The 26471-nt window shown below is 42.1% G+C and overlaps 1 protein-coding gene across 8 annotated transcripts in view; it reads right to left on the reverse strand.

Annotated features, from left to right (window-relative positions):
* Positions 1 to 5956: 5956 nt before the first annotated feature.
* The window catches only part of FBXO25 (F-box protein 25), a 38537-nt gene continuing 18022 nt past the window's right edge, over positions 5957 to 26471 (reverse strand). For 4 of the 8 annotated variants that reach the window (XM_070732910.1, XM_070732916.1, XM_070732917.1 and 1 more), the window contains exons 7-11: positions 23729 to 23913; positions 22871 to 23053; positions 18555 to 18698; positions 16700 to 16726; positions 5957 to 7119 (exon numbers count right to left, since the gene is read on the reverse strand). In XM_070732910.1, the coding sequence (XP_070589011.1) occupies positions 7030 to 7119; positions 16700 to 16726; positions 18555 to 18698; positions 22871 to 23053; positions 23729 to 23913 (629 nt within the window). In that variant the 3' untranslated portion in view covers positions 5957 to 7029. The remainder of the gene's footprint in view (positions 7120 to 16699; positions 16727 to 18554; positions 18699 to 22870; positions 23054 to 23728; positions 23914 to 26471) is intronic. The other 4 variants (XM_070732912.1, XM_070732913.1, XM_070732914.1 and 1 more) reach the window with 1 other exon arrangement.

Below are 26471 nucleotides of genomic sequence, written 5' to 3' on the forward strand. Positions count from 1 at the left end.
GCACACCTGACCGTGTCTTGCGGCACACTGGTTGAAAAACACTGGTCTGGAGGACAGAAGGAAAAGGGGGGACATGATCGAAACATTTAAATATATTAAAGGGTTAAATAAGGTCCAGGAGGGAAGTGTTTTTAATAGGAAAGTGAACACAAGAACAAGGGGACACAATCTGAAGTTAGTTGGGGGAAAGATCAAAAGCAACATGAGAAAATATTATTTTACTGAAAGAGTAGTAGATCCTTGGAACAAACTTCCAGCAGACGTGGAAGATAAATCCACAGTAACTGAATTTAAACATGCCTGGGATAAACATATATCCAGAAAATAGTATAAGGGCAGACTAGATGGACCATGAGGTCTTTTTCTGCCGTCAGACTTCTATGTTTCTATGTTTCTATACTGTGAATCGTGCAGTCAACTATTCTAATGGCCTTGAGAGAGAGGGCAAAAAAAGAGGCTGCAAGGGAACAGTCAAAGTTAAGGCAGCGTAGCCCAGAACAGGATACCAGGTGGGATAAGAGGCTCAGAAGGGACCCTCTCCAGGTTCTCAGGCTGCAAAGGCAGAAAGGATTCTACTTTCAGACTTGTGAGATTCTGTCAATGTGGCTTCACATTACATTAAAGTAAGATTAGCTCATCTGGTTATGATTCCTATTTATTTTATCCATGTGGGCCAACACCTGCAGAACCATAGCAGAAAATTTTGTCACAAAAACCTGCTAATTATAAATATATGTCAACTACAACTGGTTTAGAGTTGAGATAATCACCTATGTGTGAAGCCTCAAAGACATTTACCTTTCAATCACATTCGTCATTGACTTATTTCAGGGTATTTTTAGAATTTCTTATATAGGATAGGATTCTTTGGTGATCTTCCATCCAAATACTAAACATGACTGTTGCTACTTAGGGTGGTGGGGTTTTCTTTGTGTGTGTGTGTGTGTGTGTGTGTTTACCCAAGATCAGCAAGGTCCTATCACATCAGCTAGGTAGTATCACAAGTAGGCAGTGCCAAATCTATGATTAAACTATATCATGATTTAATAAACTTCATACATATGCTTTTTACTGCAGTTTTAAAGCAAGAGCTTATTCCAGAATTTAGATAATGTGTGAATCAGAAGTGGCTGGTATGCTATTGCGGGGGTAGGTTCCTCCTGGCTCGGACCAGTTTGCCCAAACCGGTAGTTACCCACTGGTGATGTCACTGTTCTGCTGCTTGAAAAGGGGTTCTCCCTCCCACTCCCGAGTTTATACTGACCTTTATTCCTTCCGAAGCCCATCTGATAAGCTCCCCATCTGTGTTTTGGGCTGATTTTAAGCTACTGAGCATGTACCGAAGCAAAATTACATGTGGGGATGTACAAAACGTGCACTTCCATTGCGATGCAAACTGGTACAGAAAATAAATAGAATCCCCAACCCACCCCCACACATTTTTCACAGTTTACTTGGGTGATGCCAATGGAATTTGGGTTTTATTCCCCGATTTGAAGCAAAATATGAACATTAACTGCATGTTTAGAAATTGCTTTAAAATTAACACATTAACCTTCAATTTTTTAAAAAATTTCAACTGGTATACTCTCTAGACATAACTACTCCAATGTCTTTTTCCTAAACTTCCTAAAATAATTTATTGGAAAAGATCAATAAAAAAGTTTCATAATGGAACTTTTGGAGTACAGGTGTATGCTGTGGTTGTAATGCCTTTTTTAAAAGAAATTTTAAACAGAACTATTTTCTGAGAAATGATTGCAATCACTTCACACAATTGTAAGTGTACTTTTTAAAAGCTGGCTGTCATTGCAAAATGTAATTAAATAGAGGCAAGTGGCATATTTCACGATGAAGCATCCAGAGAAAATTCACATAAGAATACAATGGCTCTGTAAATATGTAATAGTGAAACAATGTTGGTAATAAATATTACTTCTTTGTTTTCTCTTCAATGAATAATCATAAAGCATATTTAAACAAAGATACCCAAGCTGTTTTTCAATATCTTTATTTGCAGACACACTGTTGCTCATAAACCTTGTTTTTCTTTTCCTTCCCCGCCTTTTTCCTGCAGTGAATTCTGTTTAAAAAATAAACAGAAGACTCACAACAATAAATTGGCAACGAAGCATGATAGCAACAAACTAAAGGAAAAGTCTTTACTTCCCATTAGGAAGTAAACTATTGTCTCACAGGATCTGTGGGTTGACTTCCTTCGTAATGAAGAAGGCCCATCCTCCTACCTCCAGCTGTAACTTGGATTCTGGCCAGGATCAGTATTAGGTGGTACATAATCATTTCCTTTCATAGTGTACATTTTTTACGAGAGTTCCCTTGAGTTTTAAAAAGGTGACAGAAGACATTGTTCTACTAACTCAGAAAAAAGATTAATGAACATTCCCTTTTCCTAAGGGTGGCCAATCAGATGCTTATATGGATTTTTAACAATAGCCTGCTTCACCAACACCAACTACCCAACCAAACCTCAGAATTTCCAGTTCAGCCATGCAGGGTTTTATAAGTAGTGACCAACACCTGAATTGGGCCCAGATGTTTGCTGGAATCAGCATCCCTGACTGGTCCAGAGAATATCATGATGGTTGGTATTGAAAGCTACTGAGAAATAAAAGAAAATAAAAAAGAATGTAACATGCCACACCACCCCCATTTGTCCATTTCCCCCACCACCACAATTTTAATGTGTTGTTTTGCCCCCTATCCTTTCCGAAAGCCTGTCTGGAAGGGGTCTGAAAATTGTCCAAGGCTCTTTGCAGTGCAACCAATATGAATCAGCATGGTAAAATTCAAGAAGCATGGTAAACTGCCACTAACTCTGAGATTACATTTTCAATCTCTGTTATTTTACGTAAAAGGGCTAAGTTAACACAACAAAGGTGATGGGGAAAAAGATGCCCAGAGTCCCTTCATTGATGAGGTGGGTGGCATATACATTTAATTAATAAATACATTTTTTAAAAATTAAAAAGCTTTGTTGCATTTTCTTTAGCAGACTTGGTGCTACCACCACCTTTTGTTTCCTGGATAATCACCACTACCCCTTCACAAATTAGGAGCACAAAACTGTTCACTATCCACAGCGTAGAAGAGGCTGCAGGTTTAATCTCTGTCTACCACAACAGCGATAGAATATGGATTATCAATTGGTGTGCTCTCTCCAGGTCCATTTTTGGAAGTTCTGATAAACCCACAAAATAGGGGGAAATTGGTAGATCTGTGATGCATTTTCTCCAGGTTATTTCATTAAAATAATTTTTAAAAATACAAAAGCACTCTGCTTGTCTTTCTGACATTATTTCTCTAATGTTCATTGCAGCTCTTGGAGCTGATTTTCAAACAAACGAAAAACCTTAGCTCCTCTGGCTCTCCTCAGTTAAGGGATAATGGTGTAGTATCTCGATTTTAAACTGTACTCAACCAAGTTGCTATATTGCAAGGAATTAATTTCAGGCAGGAATAAACAGCAATGTGATGCCAACAGTCAGACAAGCCAAGACTGACCTAAAATGGGAAAGCTCAAGAGGCTGGGAAGGTTTTTTTAGACAAAAAGTCATTTCCCAGGATGCAGAATTGCAGGGAAGGGAAGGGGTTTTTTTTCTTTACCAAATAAGCCCCTGAAGTTTTAGAAACCACTTGACCTGGGAAACAGTACTTAAACCACTTATCTTTGCTGAAGTTGACCCACGGAGACATTTTCATGACAATATATAAATTTGTGCTTTGAGGAAAGCTATAAAAACGTGAGGGTTTTTTTTGTTGAAGCCCTCTCCAATAGTGATTTCATGCCATTAGCACAGTATTTCCACCCTTTTCTTCAAGGGCATCTCTAGCAGTTCTCATAACTCATGCCGTGGAACTAGACTTGTCACTTTAAAGTATATACATGCAAGGCACTCAATTCAAGCAAATATAGTGGGTTTTGGTTTTTGTTAAGCTGCCAAGCTGAGAATGCCTTACAATTTATATAAGATAAGCCTTGATGTAGCTGGATGGTTGGAACTGTCAAGTTTTGGTTCTTGACCAAGTTTGGTTTTCCTTTCCTTCTACGGTCAAAGTATGTGTGTGTGTGTGTATGTCTGCCTGCCTATGTATGTGTCTATATATTTAATATAGCTGCCACCTCACAGACATCAATGTAATGCATACATACAAATAAACAAACTACCCAAACATATGAAAAAAACAAAGCAGATTTTAAAAGCAGATTTTAAAAACTTACAGAAATAACCCATCTCTTAAGCCTGGCAACCATTTGTAACTGGCTATAAGGAACAGGATTAGAAAAAGGAAGTTGCTTCTTCTCTTCTTTCAAGCAACTATAGATTGTACAATTGAAGCCCCACGTTTGAACAATCTGGATCAAATACAAATAGGTGGTCGTATTTGAACGTACTCAGCTGTAGGAGGAATTGGGGAGACATTCCATAATAGTAAAGGCTCCTAGGACCGTTCAGATCATAGCCGTATTGCATCAAATGGATTCGTCTTCATGTGCACAATTTACTATACACTTACAAAAAGGAGAAACGAGTTGACATACCACACCATCTATGCTGGGTCGATCCTGGGTTTTTGAGACAACTTTGAAGGGTTTTGCTGAAAAACAGACTCTCAAATTTTATCTTAACAAATTGGTAGTCTCATTGTACCCCATGTAATGATGTAATGTAGAGATCTAAGGATGAAGTGGTGAAGACTATAGTCCATGTTTTTCACTGGATTACAAATTGGTAACCATTGATATTCCAGCAAAAATCTTCATCAGATGAAAATCAACAATGGTGTGTGAGAACTTTTGCCTACAGAATGCAAGTTTTTGTATTGCAGTTTAAACCTCCTTCAGAGCATCCTCACCTCAACCCTGAGGAAGGGCCTACATATAGCTTCAAGAGAAAAAAGAAGCTGTTCTATCGTTATTTCATTTATTCTGAGAGGTAGATTTGGTTGGGTTTTTTTCACTGTCTCTTGGGAAAGTTTATTACAATTTGGTCCTACCTCAAATATAGTCTTACATTTTTTTAAAAAAATATTTCATGACGAAATGTGAATTTTGTGCAAAATTATATAAAGATATTATAAATGCTGCACGCAGATGTCTATAAGCCTCCCGATGCTTTAAAAGACATCTGATAGGGATAATCTAAGTAAAGAGCAAATTATAGTGTACCCTAAGGATAGTTTACCTTAACAAACTTACTCTTCTGGATTTATTTAAATTCCCAAGTATGTAATTTTGGGGGAGAGGGCTTGGGGCATGGATGTGTATGTAAATCATAGCAGAAGTGATTGAGAAGCTCCATTTCTAATCTCTCCAGCTTCAATCCAACTTTAGGTGAGCTATTGGAGATGATGAGAAAAGAGAAGATAGACCATTTGGGTGATTACTGGTTCCTTCTGACAATGCTGTCCCACCAAGTATCAAAATTCTTTCTTAGTAGAAAGAAGAGCAACATTTATTAAATCTTTGGGAAACCATTTTTTTCTTGAAATTTAATACAAGCATGGTGTCGGCTGCTACCCCATAGGGCTATATGCTATGAAAATACTGAAAACGTAAATTACACCTGATCATAAAAACCTGAAGTAGGCTTTCCCCGTAGCTTATATCAACATAAATATAGGTACAGCATTAGAATCAGAAGTAGGTTTCAGCAGGTTCTGACCAGTTCTGGAGAACTGGTAGCACAAATATCGAGTAGTTCAGAGAACCAGTAAATACCACCTCTGAGTGGCCCTGCCCCCATCTATTCTATGCCTCCCGAGTCACAGCTGATCAGGAGGCAATGGAGATTTTGCAGAATCCTTCCCCTGCCATGCCTACCAAGATATGCCACACCCAAGCCATGTCCACCCACCAGTGACTAGAATCCATGTTCATAAGTAGGGAATGCTAATACCAGGAGTATGTAATACGTTAACATAAGGAACTCCACACTCTAGTTAAAAGATGCTTTATTCAAGTAGAAACTTGGATTCAATACATATGGTGATACATAACATAAATCCTTGTACGTCTATGCATTGTCTTACATGGAAATGGTGTTTCAAGAGTTTTTGAACATTGGAAGTTCTTGCCAACTTGCCCTTCACTTCTTCTACCAATCCCATTCTCAGAGTAACCTTGAGAGCGTTCTGATTATCTTCCACTTCTGAGAAGCTAGCCAAGATGTTCATAGCAAAGCTTCAATAGCATTGCTTCAAACAAAATCCCATTCTATCAAAGCCCAGTCACAACTATTTTGCTCAAAGCGGTTAAGACTTTTAATGAGGAGACATCAATGAGAAGACTGGAAAAACACATACATCTCTCACTAAACACAATTCATTGGATTGCATCTAGAAAACAGTATCTTGGCTCCAGAAGCCAAGATTCCAACAGCTCAAATTATTTAGGAGACAGAGAGAAGGGACGGAATGAATAGAACGTATTTTAAGAAAATAAATACTGTGCTGAATGTTATTTACAATATGGAATTGCTGGCTTTCCTGCACAACTGGTATACGGGACATTTTGCCCATGTGTAATGCTCACAACATGATATATACATAGAAACCCTAAGAATATCTTTGGAATATTTACAGGATGTACCAACTGGGTATATTTAGAATTGGACAAGTAAGAAGAAACTCATCAGTTTCTTTACTTCAGTAACAAGTGAAGGCCAAAGATCTCACTGAAACTCACAGAAAAACATTAATGGGTTACTGGCTATCAGCCAGATAGCCCGATTCCAATTATTACTTTGCACAGAAACCTATCTATTTCTGGTATTCTTCCTTTCCTAAGTGAATTGTCTTTCTCTCTTCCTTCTCCTTAGAAATTGAAGGTTTTAATGGAAGTTCCAGCAATGTTCTATTTGACCCGATTACGCCCAGGTTTTAACTCAAAACATATCAAGAAATATTGCACACACGCACACACACACAAAATCCCCATTCACATACTGCATGGATGGTAATGCAAAACTTTTACAAAAAAATCATCTGAGCCTCTGCCATGGGTTGGAGTTAAAATTTGAAGAGGTCTATGAAGTGCTGAGGTGACACTGGTGTGAAGCACTCGGTGGGATCATTGGCTGTACAAGGATGACCTGTGTCCTAAGGAAAAGAAAAACACTGTTATTTTTGTTATGGACTAGAAAATTGTTGGCCACCAAATGGGACTTTGTACAGGAAGAAGTACTGAGACAAAGGAACATCTGGGTCAAAGTCTCCTACTTCTATTTTTAAATCCGAACTAAGGGTACATCAAAACATCTCTTGAGCTGTAAGGCCTCACAAACAAGCTTGTAACCCAAGCCACAACTTACTCTCTTAACACACTTCCCAAAGATTTTTTCTTTCAGTAGGAAACAAGAGGGAGAGATTGTTAATGCATTGGTATTTATTCCTAGCCTGTCGGCTACAGTAAATATTTACTTGAAATATATGGGAATAGTTATTTTGCATGTACTCAAGTAAAGTCACATGGGTCCCTCTCACTCTGAAACTGCAGCTTCCAACATACTATTCAAAGGTCAAGCATTATTCTTGGCTGGGGAAAAATTGATTTCATCTCTCCTAGAAAGATTTTGGAAAATACAGGTAGTCTTCAATTTACAATCAGAACCGCAGAAAACAATTACTGCCAACCTGCATCCCATTGAGGACCTGTATACTGCACAAGTCAAAAAGAGGGCCGTGAAATTATTTACATACACCTCACATCCTGGACATAAATTGTTTCAACTCCTGCCTTCAAAATGATGCTATAGAGCACTGTACAAGAACACTTTCCCCCCGAATGCCATTACTCTGCTAAACAAATAATTCCCTCACCACTGTCAAACTATTCACTAAGGCTGCATTATTATTACTATTAGTCTTTTCATCGTTCCTATCACTCATCTCCACTTATGACTGTATGACTGTATTATTTGTATCCTATGACAATCATTAAGTGTTGTTCCTCATGATTCTTGACAAATGTATCTTTCCTTTTATGTACACTGAGAGCATATGGACCAAAGATAAATTCCTTGAGTGTCCAATCACACTTGGTCAATAAAGAATTCCATTCTACAACCATTTGTTTAAAGGCAGAAATTACAAAGGCCTTAAAAAAATTACAATGGACTCACAACCTGTTCTTGAAGTTACAACAATCGCCTACTCCTATGGTCATGTGTTTTCATTTACCACTGGTTGCAAGCAAAGCGTCCTTCCAACAGGGACGTCAAAGATCCGCCCATGGAATTCCCTATTGGGATTCCCCACCTCCTTTCCAGCCTCCAGATCGGCCGAAAACGCTGCTGCCGATCGCAAAAATGGTGTTCTGCTGAGCGCCGCCGCCAGGCTGTAACCTTCTGAAACAGCCTGGCGCTTCTCGGCGGCCTCTGGAACCCGAACTTCTGGGTTCGGCGTTTGGGAGAACGGCGAGAAGCCCCCCGGCTGTTTCAGAAGGTGACAGCTGGGCAGCGGCGCTTCTCGTTGGCCTCCCGAACCCGAACCCGAAAAGTTCGGGTTCGGGAGAACGCCAAGAAGTCCCTCGGCTGTTTTAAAAGGTGACAGCCGGGCGGCGGCGCCCAGAGGAGCGCCATTTTGCGATCTGCGGTGAGTTCGTAAGCCAAAAAAAGTTCGTAAGAAGAGGCAAAAAATTTCCAAACCCTGGGGTTCGTATCATGAGGGGTTCATATCACGAGGGGTTTGTATCACGAGGTACCACTGTATTTGTTTTTTCTATCCTACCTTTATTTTTTTTATAAACAATTCAAGGCAGTGAACATTTTTAATGTCCCTTTTCCTCCTTTTCCCCACAACAATAACCCTGTGAGGTGGGATGGGTTGAGAGTGAGTGATTGGCCCAAGGTCACTCATGCCTAAAGCAGGAGTTTAACTCATGGCCTCCTGCTTTCTAAACCGGTGTTCTAACCACTAGGCCAAACTCAGATTTGTGACTTGCTTAACAATTGTAGTAAAAATGTTCACAAAATAAGTCCAGTCACTCAATTACTCGCTTAATGATTACATCACGTAGCAACCGAAATTCCAATCCCAATTATGATAGTAAATCAAGGACTACCTGTACTTTAGCTTTTATTCAATCTGGTACTCTCAAATGACAGTGGAGATTTTAAAATTTACAAATATGTCCACAATGATAAAAGATTCTGGAACACTCAGTCTCAATATCCTTGGAGTGTACCACATCAGGAAGACAGCTACAAATAGGTCTGTTGCTTTTGATCTTTCCCCCAACTAACTTCAGATTGTGTCCCCTTGTTGTTGTGTTCACTTTCCTATTAAAAACACTTCCCTCCTGAACCTTATTTAACCCTTTAATATATTTAAATGTTTTGATCATGTCCCCCCTTTTCCTTCTGTCCTCCAGACTATACAGATTGAGTTCATTAAGTCTTTCCTGATACATTTTATGCTTAAGACCTTCCACCATTCTTGTAGCCCGTCTTTGGGCCCGTTCAATTTTGTCAATATCTTTTTGTCAATATCTTTTTGTAGGTGAGGTCTCCAGAACTGAACACAGTATTCCAAATTCCAAACTCCTGGCGAGGCTAGCTTGGAATTAATCAGGCTCAAAGCCACTATCGTCCAAAGGCCTCCAAGTTGAAGAATAAAGCCAAGGCATTGTCACTTGGCTTAAGAGCTTTCAAAAAGTCCATGCTACACAGGAAAATCAGAATTACTACTTGCAATGCCCCTTCAATTGAAGCACTTAAAAAAAAATATTTTTTAAAGTCTCACACTGAGAGATTGTTGCTTTTCATTTCCTTAGCTACCACAGAGCAATATATTTCCCACAGTGCTTAGAGTTCCAAAGCCCTTTTATTCATTCAGAACAAATGCATATAGCTACCAGGTCATTAAAAAAAACCAGTCATCTTGTGATGTGCATCTCTGCACAGATCTGTTTTGATAAATGACTGAGGTTGATGGCGGTTTAAGAATCCTTTTTAACTCTTGCCCTCCTTGCCTCTTTAATTTTCTACAACCCTGCTATTATTCTGCAATAGTCAATTCTAGCAAGTAATGCAACTTTGCAAGGAGAATAAAAATCAAGGGCATATGCATTTCTGCAATTACTCCTGGATTCCAGTTCATTAGTATAGGGTCTCCTGCTGAAGCAAGAAGGGGTTGGACTTGAAAACTTTAACTCTTTAATTATTCTACATGTTCTATGTTTTCAGTTGAAGGCATGCTGGCTTCATAATCCAGATGTCAGTTACACACACACAGAGAGAGAACCATTTTGTTTTTCTTTCCTTCTTTTTTACCAAATTGTCAGGAATAGGAAGTCTCCCACTTCTACCCATGAAGTTTAAAAAAAATAAAAAAATACCCTAAGCTCATTAGCTAAAAAGGTAAACAAAAACATTTACCAAAATGTTTAGGAAAAAAAGATTGACTTTTGCGACTCAGGCTGTCACAATAATTGTTAAAAGGCTACATTTTGTACACTAGCATAGAATATATTTCTCATTCAATCTGGAACACTTTTATTCTTTCTTTCTTTCTTTCTTTCTTTCTTTCTTTCTTTCTTTCTTTCTTTCTTTCTTTCTTTCATTAGATTTGTATGCCGCCCCTCTCTGTAGACTCGGGGCGGCTGACAACAATAATAAAACAGCATATGACAAATCTAATATTTAAAATAACTAAAAACACTTATTAAAAATCAAACATACACACAAACATACCATGCATAAATTGTATAGGCCTGGAGGGAGAGGAATATCTCAATTCCCCGATGCCTGACGACAGAGGTGGGTTTTAAGGAGCTTACAAAAGGCGAGGCGGGTGGGGGCAATTCTAATCTCTGGGGGGAGCTGGTTCCAGAGGGTCAGGGCCGCCACAGAGAAGGCTCTTTCCCTGGGTCCCACCAGACAACATTGTTTAGTCGACAGGACCCAGAGAAGGCCAAGTCTGTGGGACCTAACTGGTCGCTGGGATTCGTGCAGCAGAAGGCGGTCCCGGAGATATTCTGGTCCGCTGCCATGAAGGGCTTTATAGGTCATAACCAACACTTTGAATTGTGACCAGAAACTGATCGGCAACCAATGCAGACTGCGGAGTGTTGGTGTAACATGGGCATATCTGGGAAACCCATGATTGCTCTCGCAGCTGCATTCTGCATGATTTGAAGTTTCCGAACATTTTTCAAAGGTAGCCCCCATGTAGAGAGCGTTAGTAGCCTCACTCCAATGTCCATGTGTTTGTTGGCCAGCTGACCTTTGGCTTGCACAGAGGCTCTGGGAGGGTGTTTTTGGCTTCCAGAGAGCCTCCAGGGGGATGGGGGAGGGCATATTTACCCTCCCCAGGCTCCAGGGAAGCCTTTGGAACCTGGGGAGGGTTAAACACGAGCCTACTGGGTCCACCAGAAGTTGGGGAACAGGCCATTTCCAGTGACCAGAGGACCTCCAGGGGGTGAGGGAAGCTGTTTTTGCCCTCTCCAGGAATTGAATAATGGGTGTGGGCACTCACGGATGTACGATAGTATGTGCCCACACTCTTTTGGCAACCGAGGAAAAAAAGGTTCGCCATCACTGACTTGTTTAGTCTACTTTTATGAAATATTATTTATTTATGAAAAAAACTGGCTTCAGGAAGTTTCATAGCTTAATTATGTGCTTTATCAAAAATATTTTCTTCTCTCTTCCTAGGCATTTAATTCCAGTACATATCACTTTATTTAATACAATGAGAGAAAGCCTTTTGTTATATTATCCCTGCAATTTAAAGTTATACATTTCTACTCAGTTATCCCTTGTTCTACACTAAAAAGGTCTGATTTTTATCTGGTAAAGGAAATACAGTAGACCCCCGCTCGTTGCGAGGGTTCCGTTCCAGGACCCCCCGCAACGAGCGGGTTTTCGCGAAGTAGCGCTGCGGAAGTAAAAACACCATCTGCGCATGTGCAGATGGCGTTTTTACTCCCACAGCGCTAGCGAGGAGCCGAAGATTGGGGGCGGGGCGGCTGTTTGCCGCCGGCATGGAGGGCTTCCTAGCAGCCCCCCAAACCCGGGTTGGGGGTCCGGGGGGCGCTGGCTCTCGGCGCTTTCGAGCTGAGTCCGGGAGCGAATTCGCTTCCGGACTCAGCTCAAAACCGCCGATAGCAAGCGGCAAGGAACGGCTTGTCTCGGCGCTTTCGAGCTGACCGGACTCAGCTCGAAAGCGCCGAGACAAGCCGTTCCTTGCCGCTTGCTATCGGCGGTTTTGAGCTGAGTCCGGAAGCGAATTCGCTTCCGGACTCAGCTCAAAACCGCCGAAAGCAAGCGGCAAGGAACGGCTTGTCTCGGCGCTTTCGAGCTGACCGGACTCAGCTCGAAAGCGCCGAGACAAGCCGTTCCTTGCCGCTTGCTATCGGCGCTTTTGAGCTGAGTCTGGGAGCGAATTCGCTCCCGGACTCAGCTCAAAAGCGGCGAGAATGAACGGTGTGGGCGGGCGAAGGGCGGGCGGCAGCGAGGAGTTTGCGTGGGCGGTGGGGAAACTCCTCGCTGACGCCAGCAAGAGGGGGAAGACCCAGGGAAGCCGCTGCCATCTACGCATGCGTGCCCGGCACGCATGCGTAGATGGTATTTTTGACTTCCGGGTTGAAAAATAGCGAAGTACCCTGTTCGCAATGGTTGGGGACGCAATAAACGGGGGATCACTGTACTCCAGCCATAGAATCCCTTTGGTGACCTTCCCATGCCATTTCCAGTTTTATAGTTTTATTTTTCAGTGTCCAAACGCTTTATGCAATCCCCCCTCACCTGAGACATGTTTTAGGCATTTCAATATCAGCGGTGGATTGCCAGTGGATTGACACTTTAATCAAATTGTTCACTAGGATTCCAAGATTCCATTCCTAATCAATCAGTCACTGCCAAGACAGTAACAGTGGCAATTTTTTCTGGGCCAGCTTGTATTATTTTGCTTGGTTGTGCAGAATAGCTTTTGCCATTCTGAGGCTGCCCAGGTTAGAGAGATCCTTCGGGAATTCTTCATAATCTTTTCTTGATTTCACCGTCGTGAACAACAAACATGGGTATGTCATTACTCAGACCTAACCCTAAATCATATGTGTACATTAGTTTCACATATAATACCTGGTGGACACAACCTTGGAAATCCTGTTGATGGGAGGATTTTCCATTTATTCCTACTCTGCTTATTTTAACCGGTTGCCAGTCCATAAAAGTACTTGTCCTCTTATGGGACAACTGACTTTGCTTTGAAATCTTTGGAGACGGCATTTGCCAAGAACTTTTTTCAAATACAAATATAGAATATCTATTAGATCACCCAGGTCTACAGGCAACATCCTTAAAGACCCTGACAAACTAACCAATCAACCAATTTACTCTACCTCTACCAGTGGAACAACTTGCCTCCAGAAATTGTGAATGCCCCAACACTGGAAGTTTTTAAGCAGATGTTGGATACCCATCTGTTTGAAGTAGTGTAGGGATTCCTGCCTAAGCAGGACTAGAAGACCTCCAAGATCCCTTCCAACTCTGTTGTTGTTGTTGTTGTTGTTGTTGTTGTTATTATTATTATTATTATTAATTATTATTATTATTATTATTATTATTATTATTATTATTATTATTATTATCTACCATCCAACCATCCATCCATCCATCCATCCATCCATATCTGAAGGTACATTCTTTTTTACAAAGTTAATTTTTTGAATACAGAAATATCCCTCTTATATAACCTTTCCCTGGAAGATATGTTAAACTAACTGAAATTACTTTCAATCTATTTTGAAGAAAGAAAAAAAGAAAAAGTTAAAGAGAAAGCTAAAAGTGCAAGAAAAGAAAAAGAATAGGAAAGAAAAAAGATACAAAGTAGTGAGTTCCAATATTCTTCACAGCAGTGAAAATGTATTTTAGTTCCTTCCTCTAAAGTAGCGACCATATCTGAGAGTACGCAAGGCGCATGTCCACACTGGCCAGCTGATTTTCAGCCTTCTTTTTGGCCATTTTCGCTCTCTCCAGGCTTCAGGAAAGCCTTCTGAAGCCTGGGAAAGGCAAAAAACGGCCCAACAGCTTCCAGTTGGCCTGTTGGGCTGTTTTCTTTTGCCATCTCCAGGCTTCAGGAGGCTTTCCTGAACCCTGAGGTGAGCGAAAAATAGCCAATGGGCCTACCGGAAGTCTGGAGGCTTCAATGAGGCCTGTGCATACGTATGGGAGGGAGGGGAGAAGCACAGGGGACTGTGCGCATGCACGGGGGCAATGCAGGTGTTTTGTGCATGGGGGGAGGGCATTCCATTATGGGTGTGGGCATGCACATGCACGCTATTGCATGCACATGCACCCTTTTGGCACCCGAGCCAAAAAAGGTTCGCCATCAATGCTCTAAAGTTATTTGAAGAGTCTCTTCTTTCTGCAATTTATCCTGCCTAATCAAGCCATAAATCACTAATTCGTTTTTTTTAATTTCTATGCATACAGGGAAAAACTAGGGTTATATATATTGTGTTTGTTCTTCAGACTTTGAAAATAGCCAATGTTAAGGTACTTATTTTTTGTGAAAAGATCGGCAATTTTGTATTTAACTTCTTTAAGAGCTGCTATTTAGTTTGCCAGTTTGACGCCTCACTTCCGCTCTTGTTACCTCAGTTAATAAAATGGCCGCTCTAGTTTGGTGCCGCTTGTTATAAAATAACCATTTTCCAAAAGGTAAACTGCTGAGATAGTTCTCGCCAAGCCCTCCCATCCCTGCAGGATGTTTTCTAACATCTCTGGTGACTTTTCATTTTCCTTCCCCCAGTGGAAAAGTGCTCCTTTATATAAATCTCTGCACTTTAATCTTCAATTCGATTCACAGTCTGGGATTGGTAAAAACTTAACAGTTAAATTCCTAACCAATGTCCTAAGAGCTGTTAAGATAACTTCTAAATATTTCAGGATATTAAGTTCAAAATTTCCATATATCTAGGCAGCTCTTTGGGTACTGCTCCAAGGGTTCCTATTACTATTGGCACAACCATTGATTTCTTCCTCTGTAGTAGCTCAAATTCAATTTGTAAATCATTATATTTTGTTATTTTTCTAGCTGTTTTTCTTCAATTTGTGATTGTTATTATTATCTCTTTTATTCATTAAACATGGATATAATAATAATCACAAATTGAAGAGAAACAGCTAGAAAATAATAATAGTTTATTATTATTATTACTACTACTACTACTACTACTACTACTACTAATACTATTATTATTATTATTATTATTATTATTATTATTATTATTATTATTATTATTAAGTTAGGAGAACCTCAGAAGCATGAGAAGCCACAGTTGTGCCTAAGTAGGCATTTCAACAATTCTCATTCCAACCAATTCTGCTTGTGGGGCAATTTACAATAATAAGAGAGCAGAGAGCTGAATTTTTTTTTAAAAAGCCAAAATCCCAGAAAGAAAAGGGAAACAGTCCACCTTGAAGCAAAGCAATACAGATGTTCCTAAAAGGTTGTCTGAAATGCTAATTTTTTGGGGGGGGTAGGAAACCCTCCTTCCCAGATATAGAGAACATGGCTTATAAAGGCCTTATATCAGTGATGGTGAACCTGTGCCACGTGGAGCTATATCTGCTGTCATGTGAGCTGTTGCCCTAACTGAGCTCCAGCGCACATGTGCTACCTGCAACTGATTTTCAGCTTGTTCGGAAGGGCATTTTTAGCCTTCAAACACCCTCCGGGGGAGCCAAAAGAAACCCTCTGGAGCTGGGAGAGCAAAAAAATGAGCCTACCAGGCCCACTGGAAGTCGGGAAACAGGGAAGCAGGAAAGGGGGTTGTCCGCGCATGCGCAGGGGGGTAGGACAGTAGGAGGGGGTCATGTGTACATGTGCAGGAGAGCAGGGGGCATTAAATTATAGGTGTGGGCACTCACACGCATGCAATAGCACGCGCATACACACTTTTGGCACCAGAGGGGGAAAAAGATTCGCCATCACTGCCTTATGTTATGATTAACTGTATCTAACTCAGACTGACCTTCCTGCACACAGATTTCCTCATTGATTTTATTATGTGCTTCACTTTTCTTGGCATGAATAACCCAAAGTCAAACCAGGAAGGAGAGAGAAATACACACATGCACACACAGGCACAGCTATTCAGCATGCTGGATTAGTCATTCTCTCAACTTAGTTTACTTCATAGTGCTGCCATATAAAACTGAAAGGAGGAATGCATGCCATTTAAAGTCCGTAGAGGACAGGCACTTTACAAATGCAATAAAAGATCAAATATGCTCCTCGCGTGGCTTTCTGCATTTTGGTGCCCACTTACACCCCCCTGTGTCCAAGACTGGGTTGACGAATAATTGAGGTAGTCATAGTCAAAAGCCACTGTGTGCTTAGTGTGCTCTTAATTCCCCAAGGCATTAGCTAAAACCTCCATAAGTGATCTGAAACATCTCTTTAAGAGGAAAACATATGACCAAACATGCTATTTCTTCCAAGTGGAAGCGGGCAAAATGTTGTAATCTGAAGTGCTCTTTCCCCTATAAAGAGATAACTCTGCACACATCTGTATTCGCAAGTTAAGGGCCTCAAGTCTACAATGCCAACAGTTATGAGAACAGCATGTTCAGGGTTGTAACATTCCACTTATAAAGGACACGTCTTTTCACTTCAGTTACAACAGCATGGACACAGAAGAAAGCCAAGTCAAACGTACAATGAAAAATACCTTGAATAACAAAGCAAGTTGGTAGTCCTTTTGAGGTCATGGAGGAAGAAACAGGAAGGAGGGCAGTGAAACAAAAGAGAGGAAGATTTTATTGGACAGAACCAATACACCAATCACGGTTATAAAAGTGTTCTGTGGGCACTATTATCAAACGAAGATTGAAGGGAAAATTTCCCCTCTTTTGGAAAATAAAAATAGCAAATTAGCAATATATTTCTGGGAAGCAAATGAGCTGAAATAAGGGATCCGTTCTCCTTATCAATAAAGCAAACTGTTAGACATAAAACAATAAAGAGAGAAAGCTTTTAAGATGACAATTATTGACTAGAGCTATTATTACCCATTCTTTATCCCCATTTTCAGCATTTCATGCTTGTAACCTTATAAACAATACAAGGCAGCCAACAAACTTAATCTTCCTTCCTCCTCCTATATTTCCTACTACAATAACTCTTGTGAGATAGATTGGGCGAAGAAAGAGAGTAACTAGACTGAAGTCACCTAGCTGATTTATGCTGGATATCACAAGGAGTGTAAACGAATGAAATACCTGAGCATCTATATCAGAAATGTCAAAATTTAGACCAATGGGCCACATCTGGCCCAGGGGGATGGTTAAATCTGGCCTGCGGGGCTGGCCTACAAATAGCAAAGGACCAGCTTGTGGTCCCTCTGGCAGCCAAAATGGGGTGCAGGACTGTGGGTGGGGGGCACATGCTGCACACCCCATTTTTAGCCTGGACAGTCTCCTGCGGCAGGACTTGCCATTTTGGCCGGTAGGCTGCTGCAGGTGCTGTCGGTCCCGTCTCCCTCCCTCCGTGTGGCCCACGGAGGAGAATGCTGTTTCGGCCCTAGGACAAATCCAGTTGGACACCCCTGATCTATATTGCCCCTCCAGAATCAGACAGCCACTGGGGAATACTGTAGAAGCAAAGAAAGCTATGTCCAGGAGGAAGCAAGGTACTAGACAGGACTTCAAAGTACAGTATATTTTTATGAATGAGCTTTAATAGATCTACTCACACATGTCAGGAAGTGGGAAAGATACACTCTCCCTCAAGATTTGTAGCTGCAAAGATGGATAGGGATCATCCCAACAATGGCAAAGGAATTCCTATATATTTCCTATAAACTTCAAGTGGCCAATAAATGTTTCATGCTACAGAAGGCCACAGCGGTAAAACTCACCGCACTTCTTCTGGATGCCTTGGCTTCAGGGATGAAATGCTCCCAGTTCACTCGTGCCTGTTGGTTGTCGGAAAGCAGGTTGCGAAGTCAGCACCAGGCTCTGCTCACCTGCCGCCATTTGGGTTCTTTTACCCTCTGCACATGTGCAAAGCATTCTGTGTATGTGCAGAAGGGAAAAGAACTCAAATGGCGGTGTCTGGGCAGGTAGGCGGAGCACCACGCTGCCTTTGCGACTGGCTCTCCAATGACTGACAGGCACGAGTGAACCAGGCGCCCTGGTTGGCTTCCAAATACAAATTATTTGCTAAGGGTTGCATTTATTTAATGGACTTGTTTGCAAACCATTACTGCCTTGAAAGTAAGGAGGTGTCTGAAAGGAAAAAAAGAAAAGTAAAACGATGTTTGCTAATCTATCTAGCAACATCAAAACTGCTTAAAACTCCAACTTTGTCATATTCATAATGAAATATACACAGTATATTCATAAAGTGATTTCTGCAGGCATATCATTATTTCTCACAGCACAAACCTGAATTCTTCAATCACATATCCTATTTGGAAAGCTATTTATATACTGGAACAATGATCACTCGGGGAGTCTGTGAAGTAGATATTAACACACAACTAATAATTTTTTCTTTGCTCCGAAGTATTACATAGTTCTTACCTTCCAGAATAGAATACTGCAGTGACGACAAAATTGCAGGGTGTCTCCATACTGTTCCTTTATGGGATAACATTTCTGAAGTGCAAAATACATCAGCTTCCAGTCAATATGACCTTTTTCTGACAAAATAAGATGCCTACAAAACTGAACATAAAAAGTGACATTTATTAGTACTATGTACAAAACAGTTGGGTTGGCAATATATAAACAAGCCAACAATGAATGTATGTATGTATTGAAGTACTATAGCTTTAAGAACAGGGATGGGCTACTGCCCAGATCGGGGGGCGGGGAGGATGGGGGGGGGGGAAGAGCTCCACCCCAGAGCACCCAATTTGCCCTGAAAGATGTTGAAAGAAAATCCAGGGTGTCCTGCATAAGCCACACCCACAGTGTGGTAGTAAAAATTTTGGTAGCCCTTCACTGTTTAAGACAGTGGTTCTCAACCTGGGGGTTGGGACCCCATTGGGGGTCGAACAACAATTTCACAGGGGTTGCCTAAGACCATGGAAAAAGACAAATTTCCCACGGTGTTAGGAAATAAAGCTTCTATTCTGGTGCCTTGAAACATATTTTTACAATGTGACCAATCAGGCGTTTATATTGGGGGTGTCGCTCTGACCTTCCTGCCAATCAGTTTAAAGCTCTGTTGGGAGAATTGGCGCTAGACTTATGGTTGGGGGTCACCACAACATGAGGAACTGTATTAAGGGGTCACGACATTAGAAAGGTTGAGAACCACTGGTTTAAGAGGTAGTGTTGCAAACTGCAGCATGCCAGAAGCATGATTCTCTCTCTGCTCTCTCTATTCTTTCTGCTGATTCACTGTGACTGATGTAGTAAGCTCTGTGAGTTTGATGATGGTTTAATGTATTTGTAAGCTGTAATGTGTTGTGATTCAGTCTGAGGCTCCTCAGGGAACGGCTGGAACTCTGCCGGCTCCATGCTCAGAGGGGGAGGACGAGGAACAGGAGGAGGAGGAGGACCAGGCAGACGGGGAAGAGGAATGTCAGGACGAAGAGGAGGGGGAACAGCCTGAGAGCTCCCCGGGGGGGAGCTCTCCCCAGCGAGTAGCCTGGAGTCATTAGATGAGAACGCACAAGCCATCATAGATATGAGGCAGAGAAGGGCAGCACAAAGAAGGGGACAATTAGCCAGGTACTTCCATCCCTAATAGGCAACAGCTGGGTTTGGGTGTGGTTCTCCTCAGAAAGGTTGAAAAGGCAGGCCCGCCCTTCCTGTATTGTGGAGAGTTATCTTTTGGGAGTCCTGTGACCTTGCTTCGATCCTTGGCGTCTCTGATTCTGGCTTGTGGCCTCGAAGGCTGAAAACTTGGGGGAGGCGTGGGTTTTATTATCTACAGTGGTGTGTGTGCCAGCAAGAAGCCTGTTGTATTGTCTTGCCGTCGTGACTCTTCTGTGAAGCTTCATAGCATTCCAGTTTGTAAGAACAGTTTTTGTTATCTGTGTTTGTTTTCAAAGATATAAAATGACTTTGCTTTTTACCAGCGTGTCTGGCTACTCTTTTTAGTTGGTGTTGATGTCTGGGGGAACCCAGACAGAACAGTAATGTATGTCTGATACGTAAAACAAAGACAGGCTTGTAATATTATTATTATACTGAGAGATATTGACTGGTTTGAATGTGAATGACCGGACTGTTTATCTTGACTGTGCTATTTCTAAAGTAAACACTATTTTATACACTTTAATGGATCCGTTTTATATGACTGAATTATTACTCATATTTTATTTATTTATTTATTTATTTATTTATTTATTTATTTATTTATTTATTTATTTATTTATTTATTTATTTATTTATTTATTATTTAGATTTGTATGCCGCCCCTCTCCGAAGACTCTTGGATATCTGCTGGAATCCCACATTTTCCTCTGTGCATGTCCTTAATAATTCAAGGGTTCTGCACACACCTTAACACTATTTGAAGGCAATCATGTTTCATCCAGCAGTCAGATAAGAGAACTTGTAGACATCAGAATAAATGTTTTAGAAAATAATTTGTGAAATAAGTTGGGGAGTTACTGACTCACTAAGGAGGTTTTTTTGTCCCTGTCCATCAAATAATTTTTAGGTTATGGCAATACTTCCCAATTATGTTCTGTTATGCCCCCCTCCCGCCACCCCAGGAAGTAAACATTTCACACACACACACACACAACACTCCAATCTGGGCCAAAATGGAATTTTAGTGTTAACATTTATTGTTTTACTTATTATAAGCTGCAAGCAAACTATTGGCTGGGGAAGGCTGCTCTACCCATTTAGCTGGGAGTAAGTCACACTGAACTCAGTGGAGCCTGTTTTCGGTTAGGTAGGCATAGGCTACCATTGTTAGGGCCTCTTTTGACATGGGGCCAGCTTAATCAAGCCCATGTTTTGGGGCCATAAACACTGCCTCTGCCGGGCACTCACAGTGAATGGTGTGAAAGGAGGCTTTAGGGTGCTATTCAAAGCTTTTGCCTGGCTGCAGAGGATGCTCCTCCTTGCCCATTAGCAGGTTCACCACACCGTTCATGGCTACTGCGGTGCCCACCAAGAACAAGAGGAACCAATGCAGCCGCCCCACCCTGCCTGGCCACCTTCTCTTCCGGGCTCAGAGCAGCATGCAACTAGGAAAAGACTCCCAGGGGAATCGATTGAGAGGGACCATGCATGTTCCCGGGGGTCACATCTCTCCGCGACTCCCAGGGAGGCATGCCCCACTATTTGAGAAGCACTGGTTATCGCATGGAAACCTCCAGGTTTCTCCCTTTTGGGGTGCCTCAGGGGTCGGTCCTCTCCCCCCTACTATTTAACATCTACATGAAACCCCTGGGTGAGATCATCCAAGGGCATGGGGTGAGGTATCATCAATATGCCGATGATACCCAGTTATACATCTCCACCCCATGTCCAGTCAGCGAAGCAGTGGAAGTGATGTGCCGGTGCCTGGAGGCTGTTGGGGCCTGGATGGGTGTCAACAAACTCAAACTCAATCCAGACAAGACGGAGTGGCTGTGGGTCTTGCCTCCCAAGGACAATTCCATCTGTCCGTCCATTACCCTGGGGGGAGAAACATTGATCCCCTCAGAGAGGGTTTGCAACTTGGGCGTCCTCCTCGATCCACAGCTCACATTAGAGAAACATCTTTCAGCTGTGGCGAGGGGGGCGTTCGCCCAGGTTCGCCTGGTGCATCAGTTGCGACCCTATTTGGACCGGGAGTCACTGCTCAGTCACTCATGCCCTCATCACCTCGAGGTTCGACTACCGTAACGCTCTCTACATGGGGCTACCCTTGAAAAGTGTTCGGAAACTTCAGATCGTGCAGAATGCAGCTGCGAGAGCAATCATGGGCTTTCCCAAATATGCCCATGTCACACCAAAACTCTGCAGTCTGATTGGTTGCCGATCAGTTTCCGGTCACAATTCAAAGTGTTGGTTATGACCTATAAAGCCCTTCATGGCACCGGACCAGAATATCTCCGGGACCGCCTTCTGCCGCACGAATCCCAGCGGCCAGTTAGGTCCCACAGAGTGGGTCTTCTCCGGGTCCCGTCAACGAAACAATGCCACTTGGCGGGGCCCAGGAGAAGAGCCTTCTCTGTGGCGGCCCCGGCCCTCTGGAACCAACTCCCCCCAGAGATTAGAACTGCCCCTACCCTCCTTGCCTTTCGTAAGCTACTCAAAACCCACCTCTGCCGCCAGGCTTGGGGGAATTAAGACTTCTTCCCCCCCTCTAGGCTGATACAACTGTATGTATGGTATGTTTGTACGTATGTTGGTTTTATACATTTAGGGGTTTTAAGTTAGTTTTTAGTATTGGATTTTTTACTGTATATTGTTCATGTATATTGTTCATGACTGTTGTTCGCCACCCCGAGTTTTCGGAGAGGGGCGGCATATAAATCCAATAAATTGAATTGAATTGAATTAGGCAAATGTTTTCAATTATTATAGACTCTTATTAAAGGCTAAGCAAAATGTGGGTCTAGAGCAGTGTTTTTCAAACCTGGTAATTTTAAGATGTGTGAACTTCAACCTCCAGCATTCTCCAGCCAGCGTGAGTACACGCTTTTATACCATTAAACTTATACTTAAATGCTGAAACCAGAGATTTCTTTCTAAGCCACTATGTTTACTATGTACATAAGAGAACAAAAGAGTACTGCTAATGGTTGTTCATACTTCCTTCTGGAACGGCAAGAAAGTCTGTTCCTTTTTCTTTCTCCATTTTTTCCTGATTTTTTACATAGAAGCAAAGTTTCAGAACCTCACTCAACAAAAGTACATGCCCAACAAAAAAAAATTCTTACTTGTTTTTCAGCAAAATGGTATTGACACAGCTTTTTCCATAACTGCCTGTCTTCACTGAGCATATATAATGTTGGAGTCACTTGTCCTAAAGTAATGATATCCCATCCATCTGAAAATCTATGTAAGATGTTGTTCAGCATATGCAAAGGAAGATCGCTAAGTGTAAGTCCATTGTTGATGTGCTGAAAATCAAAATCATTACACTTAGTTGTCCATTAATTTAAATGCCAAGCATAAACAGGATTTAGAAATTCAAACATTTATATCAAAAGCAAAGCTTAACAAATAAGCATGATTTATTTATTCATTTAAACGAAGCAAGAGCCACAGTGGCGAAGTGGTTAGAGTGCAGTACTGCAGGCTGCAGTACTGCAGAATCTCACCAGGCTCAAGGTTGACTCAGACTTCCATCCTTCCAAGGTCTGTAAAATGAGGACCCAGACTGCTGGGGACAATATGCCGACTATGTAAACCACTTTAAGAGGGCTGCAAAGCACTACGAAGTGGTATGTAAGTCTAAGTGCTATTGCTATGATATTCTAAAGCCAAAACTAAATGTTGCAATAACATTTCCAGGTACTCAAAATATTAAGTTATTAGAATAGAATTTGTTTTTTAAAAATCCAGTGCTGAAAACAAAATCTTGCCCATTTTTTCATATTTTAGCTAGGTTCCTGATTCTTCAAAGATCATCTATTTTAGATTTAAGATTTTTTTTAATTTTTCTCCTAAAGAGCAAAATGAGGGGAGATAATCCTTAATCAGATTCTCACAAAAAAGATGCCCCAGTTTGTCTCCCAGCATTTCCAAATGACTATTTCAGATGTATATAACCAGTCAAAAAAAGCTGGATGTACCTTGGTCATCTGAAGATTACTGAGCTGCTGCTGCCACATAAGGATAGTTTCCAATCGGCAAATCCAAATATTGATGTTTCCTACCAGCACCGATTTCCCTACACACCTGATTAACATGCAGAGGGTGGAACTCAGGTCCTGAAGAAGATCTTTAATCAGGCGAGGATTATACTGGTCTTCCAAAACTTAGAATGGGAATTGAAAGATATATACAGGTGGATTAGTAAACCCGCTTTTAAATATAGTCTACAGACTTTTCATTCTCCTAGATAAAGTAGAACCTGTCCCATAACATGCTTCAAATGAACAGGTAATTTGATCCGGCTATGTAATCCTTAGCTACTGTATTTCCCCAAAAATAAGAAGAAAAAAAAGTAATACAATATAAAATAAGAAAAAAATATAATATAGCTTTGGCCTTATTATCAAGGGAGAGAGGGTATTATTTTGGGGGTGCAGCAGACAGCGAGATGGGACTGGATGTCCCTCCCTGTCCATGGTGCCAGCTGAGCAACTGGCCTGCCGCCACCGCCTCATGGAGCAATACTCTGCAAGGCTTGTTGTGCCCTTGCATGCACAAACTGCAGGACTGCCACAAGCTTCATCGTATTGGCACAGCTGGGGTCCTGTTGCCGTTCGTGCATACAATGAAGCCTTGCAGAATCCTGCTCCACGAAGGAGCAGCAGTGGCATGACGAGTCTCACAGGGAGTTATTTCTTGCAAGTGGGATGTGTTGGGCCGCGAGACACACGTCCTACATGACACTTGTAGCTCTGTCACATTCCTTGGCACTATGTCCAAAGAAGGCCATTGTAAAAGAAAACTTCTTGTGAGTTCAATCAAACTTCTTGAACCCGCAACTGAGGGTGGTGGGATGGGGTGGGCCGTGAGTCCTACCTGGGACTTGTAGCTTGGTCGCGTTCCTCGGTGTTGTGAACACTGACCCTCCTGTGCCTCCGGCTCTCAAGCAAAGCAGGAGAGGCAAGAAATTGTGTCTTATCTACATTCTTCCTTCACCCCCTGCCAAGGGGGGGGGGGAGGAAGGAGAAAAGCCAAGTGGTTTGCCCCAGGCAGTCCGTGAGTGTTTCTTCCCCCTCCCACTTTGCTCAAGAGCCGGAGGGGGGGGGAGGGCCAGTGGACAGAACACTGAAGAATGTGATTGAGCAGCAAATCCCAGGTAGGACATGTAGGGTGCAATTTGGGGGTGGCAGGTGAGGCCGGTTGGGTGGATGTGCTTCCTACCTGAAAGTTGCAGCTGTGTTGCATTCCTCGGAGAGAGGCAGAGAGCAAGCAAGAGGCAGGCACACCAGTTGACTGTTCCTGTGGGGGATTTCCATGCACCGCCCTCACCTGCATCCTCCATCAGAAGGATGCAGGAAGGGCAGGTGGAAGATGAGTGGCCCAAGCCAATGAGCAAGCGAAGGAGGGGGGGGAGGCAAAGCCAAAGGGGCAGCGAGGCTGACCATGGCCTAGCACTCTATAGCTGACTGCAGGACTCTACAAGGCCAGTAGTCACAGAGGTACAATCAGCAAATGCCCGAAAGTCATGACGCACCAGCGCCTCCACTGCGGGGAACTGCACCAGCAGCTCCAGGCCAGTAGATGCCTCCCTGGCTCGCAGCAGAAAGCCTTGGTTGCTGCATGCGCAATGACAAGGATGCGCCCATCTGTTGCTCAAATCCTACACTTGTGGGATTGCTGTACCTGACTGGTCTCCTTTCAGGATAAATGCTCCTGCCTGCGAAGAAGAGGAGGCAAATCTTGATCCATGCCTTGCTGCCTCCTTGCAGGCAGGAGCATGTTTTAAAACAATGCCAGAGGCAGAAGCCAGAGGAACCAAGCCAGTCCAGTGAGATGTGCACACACCTGCGTCTTGCTTGCTCGCTCTCTCTCCCTTTCCCAGTCAAAAGAGTGCACACTGCAAAAAGAACAGCTCCCAGCATGTCATAGAAACATAGAAACATAGAAGTCTGACGGCAGGAAAAGACCTCATGGTCCATCTAGTCTGCCCTTATACTATTTTCTGTATTTTATCTTAGGATGGATATATGTTTATCCCAGGCATGTTTAAATTCAGTTACTGTGGATTTATCTACCACATCTGCTGGAAGTTTGTTCCAAGGATCTACTACTCTTTCAGTAAAATAATATTTTCTCATGTTGCTTTTGATCTTTCCCCCAACTAACTTCAGATTGTGTCCCCTTGTTCTTGTGTTCACTTTCCTATTAAAAACACTTCCCTCCTGGACCTTATTTAACCCTTTAATATATTTAAATGTTTCGATCATGTCCCCCCTTTTCCTTCTGTCCTCCAGACTATACAGATTGAGTTCATTAAGTCTTTCCTGATACGTTTTATGCTTAAGACCTTCCACCATTCTTGTAGCCCGTCTTTGGACCCGTTCAATTTTGTCAATATCTTTTTGTAGGTGAGGTCTCCAGAACTGAACACAGTATTCCAAATGTGGTCTCACCAGCATTCTATATAGTGGGATCATAATCTCCCTCTTCCTGCTTGTTATACCTCTAGCTATGCAGCCAACCATCCTACTTGCTTTCCCTACCGCCTGACTGCACTGTTCACCCATTTTGAGACTGTCAGAAATCACTACCCCTAAATCCTTTTCTTTTTCAGTATTTGCCAACACTGAACTGCCAATACAATACTCAGATTGAGGATTCCTTTTCCCCAAGTGCATTATTTTACATTTGGAAACATTAAACTGCAGTTTCCATTGCTTA

This window comes from Erythrolamprus reginae, chromosome 1 (assembly GCF_031021105.1).
Source record: "Erythrolamprus reginae isolate rEryReg1 chromosome 1, rEryReg1.hap1, whole genome shotgun sequence".
Classification (NCBI taxonomy): domain Eukaryota; kingdom Metazoa; phylum Chordata; class Lepidosauria; order Squamata; family Dipsadidae; genus Erythrolamprus; species Erythrolamprus reginae.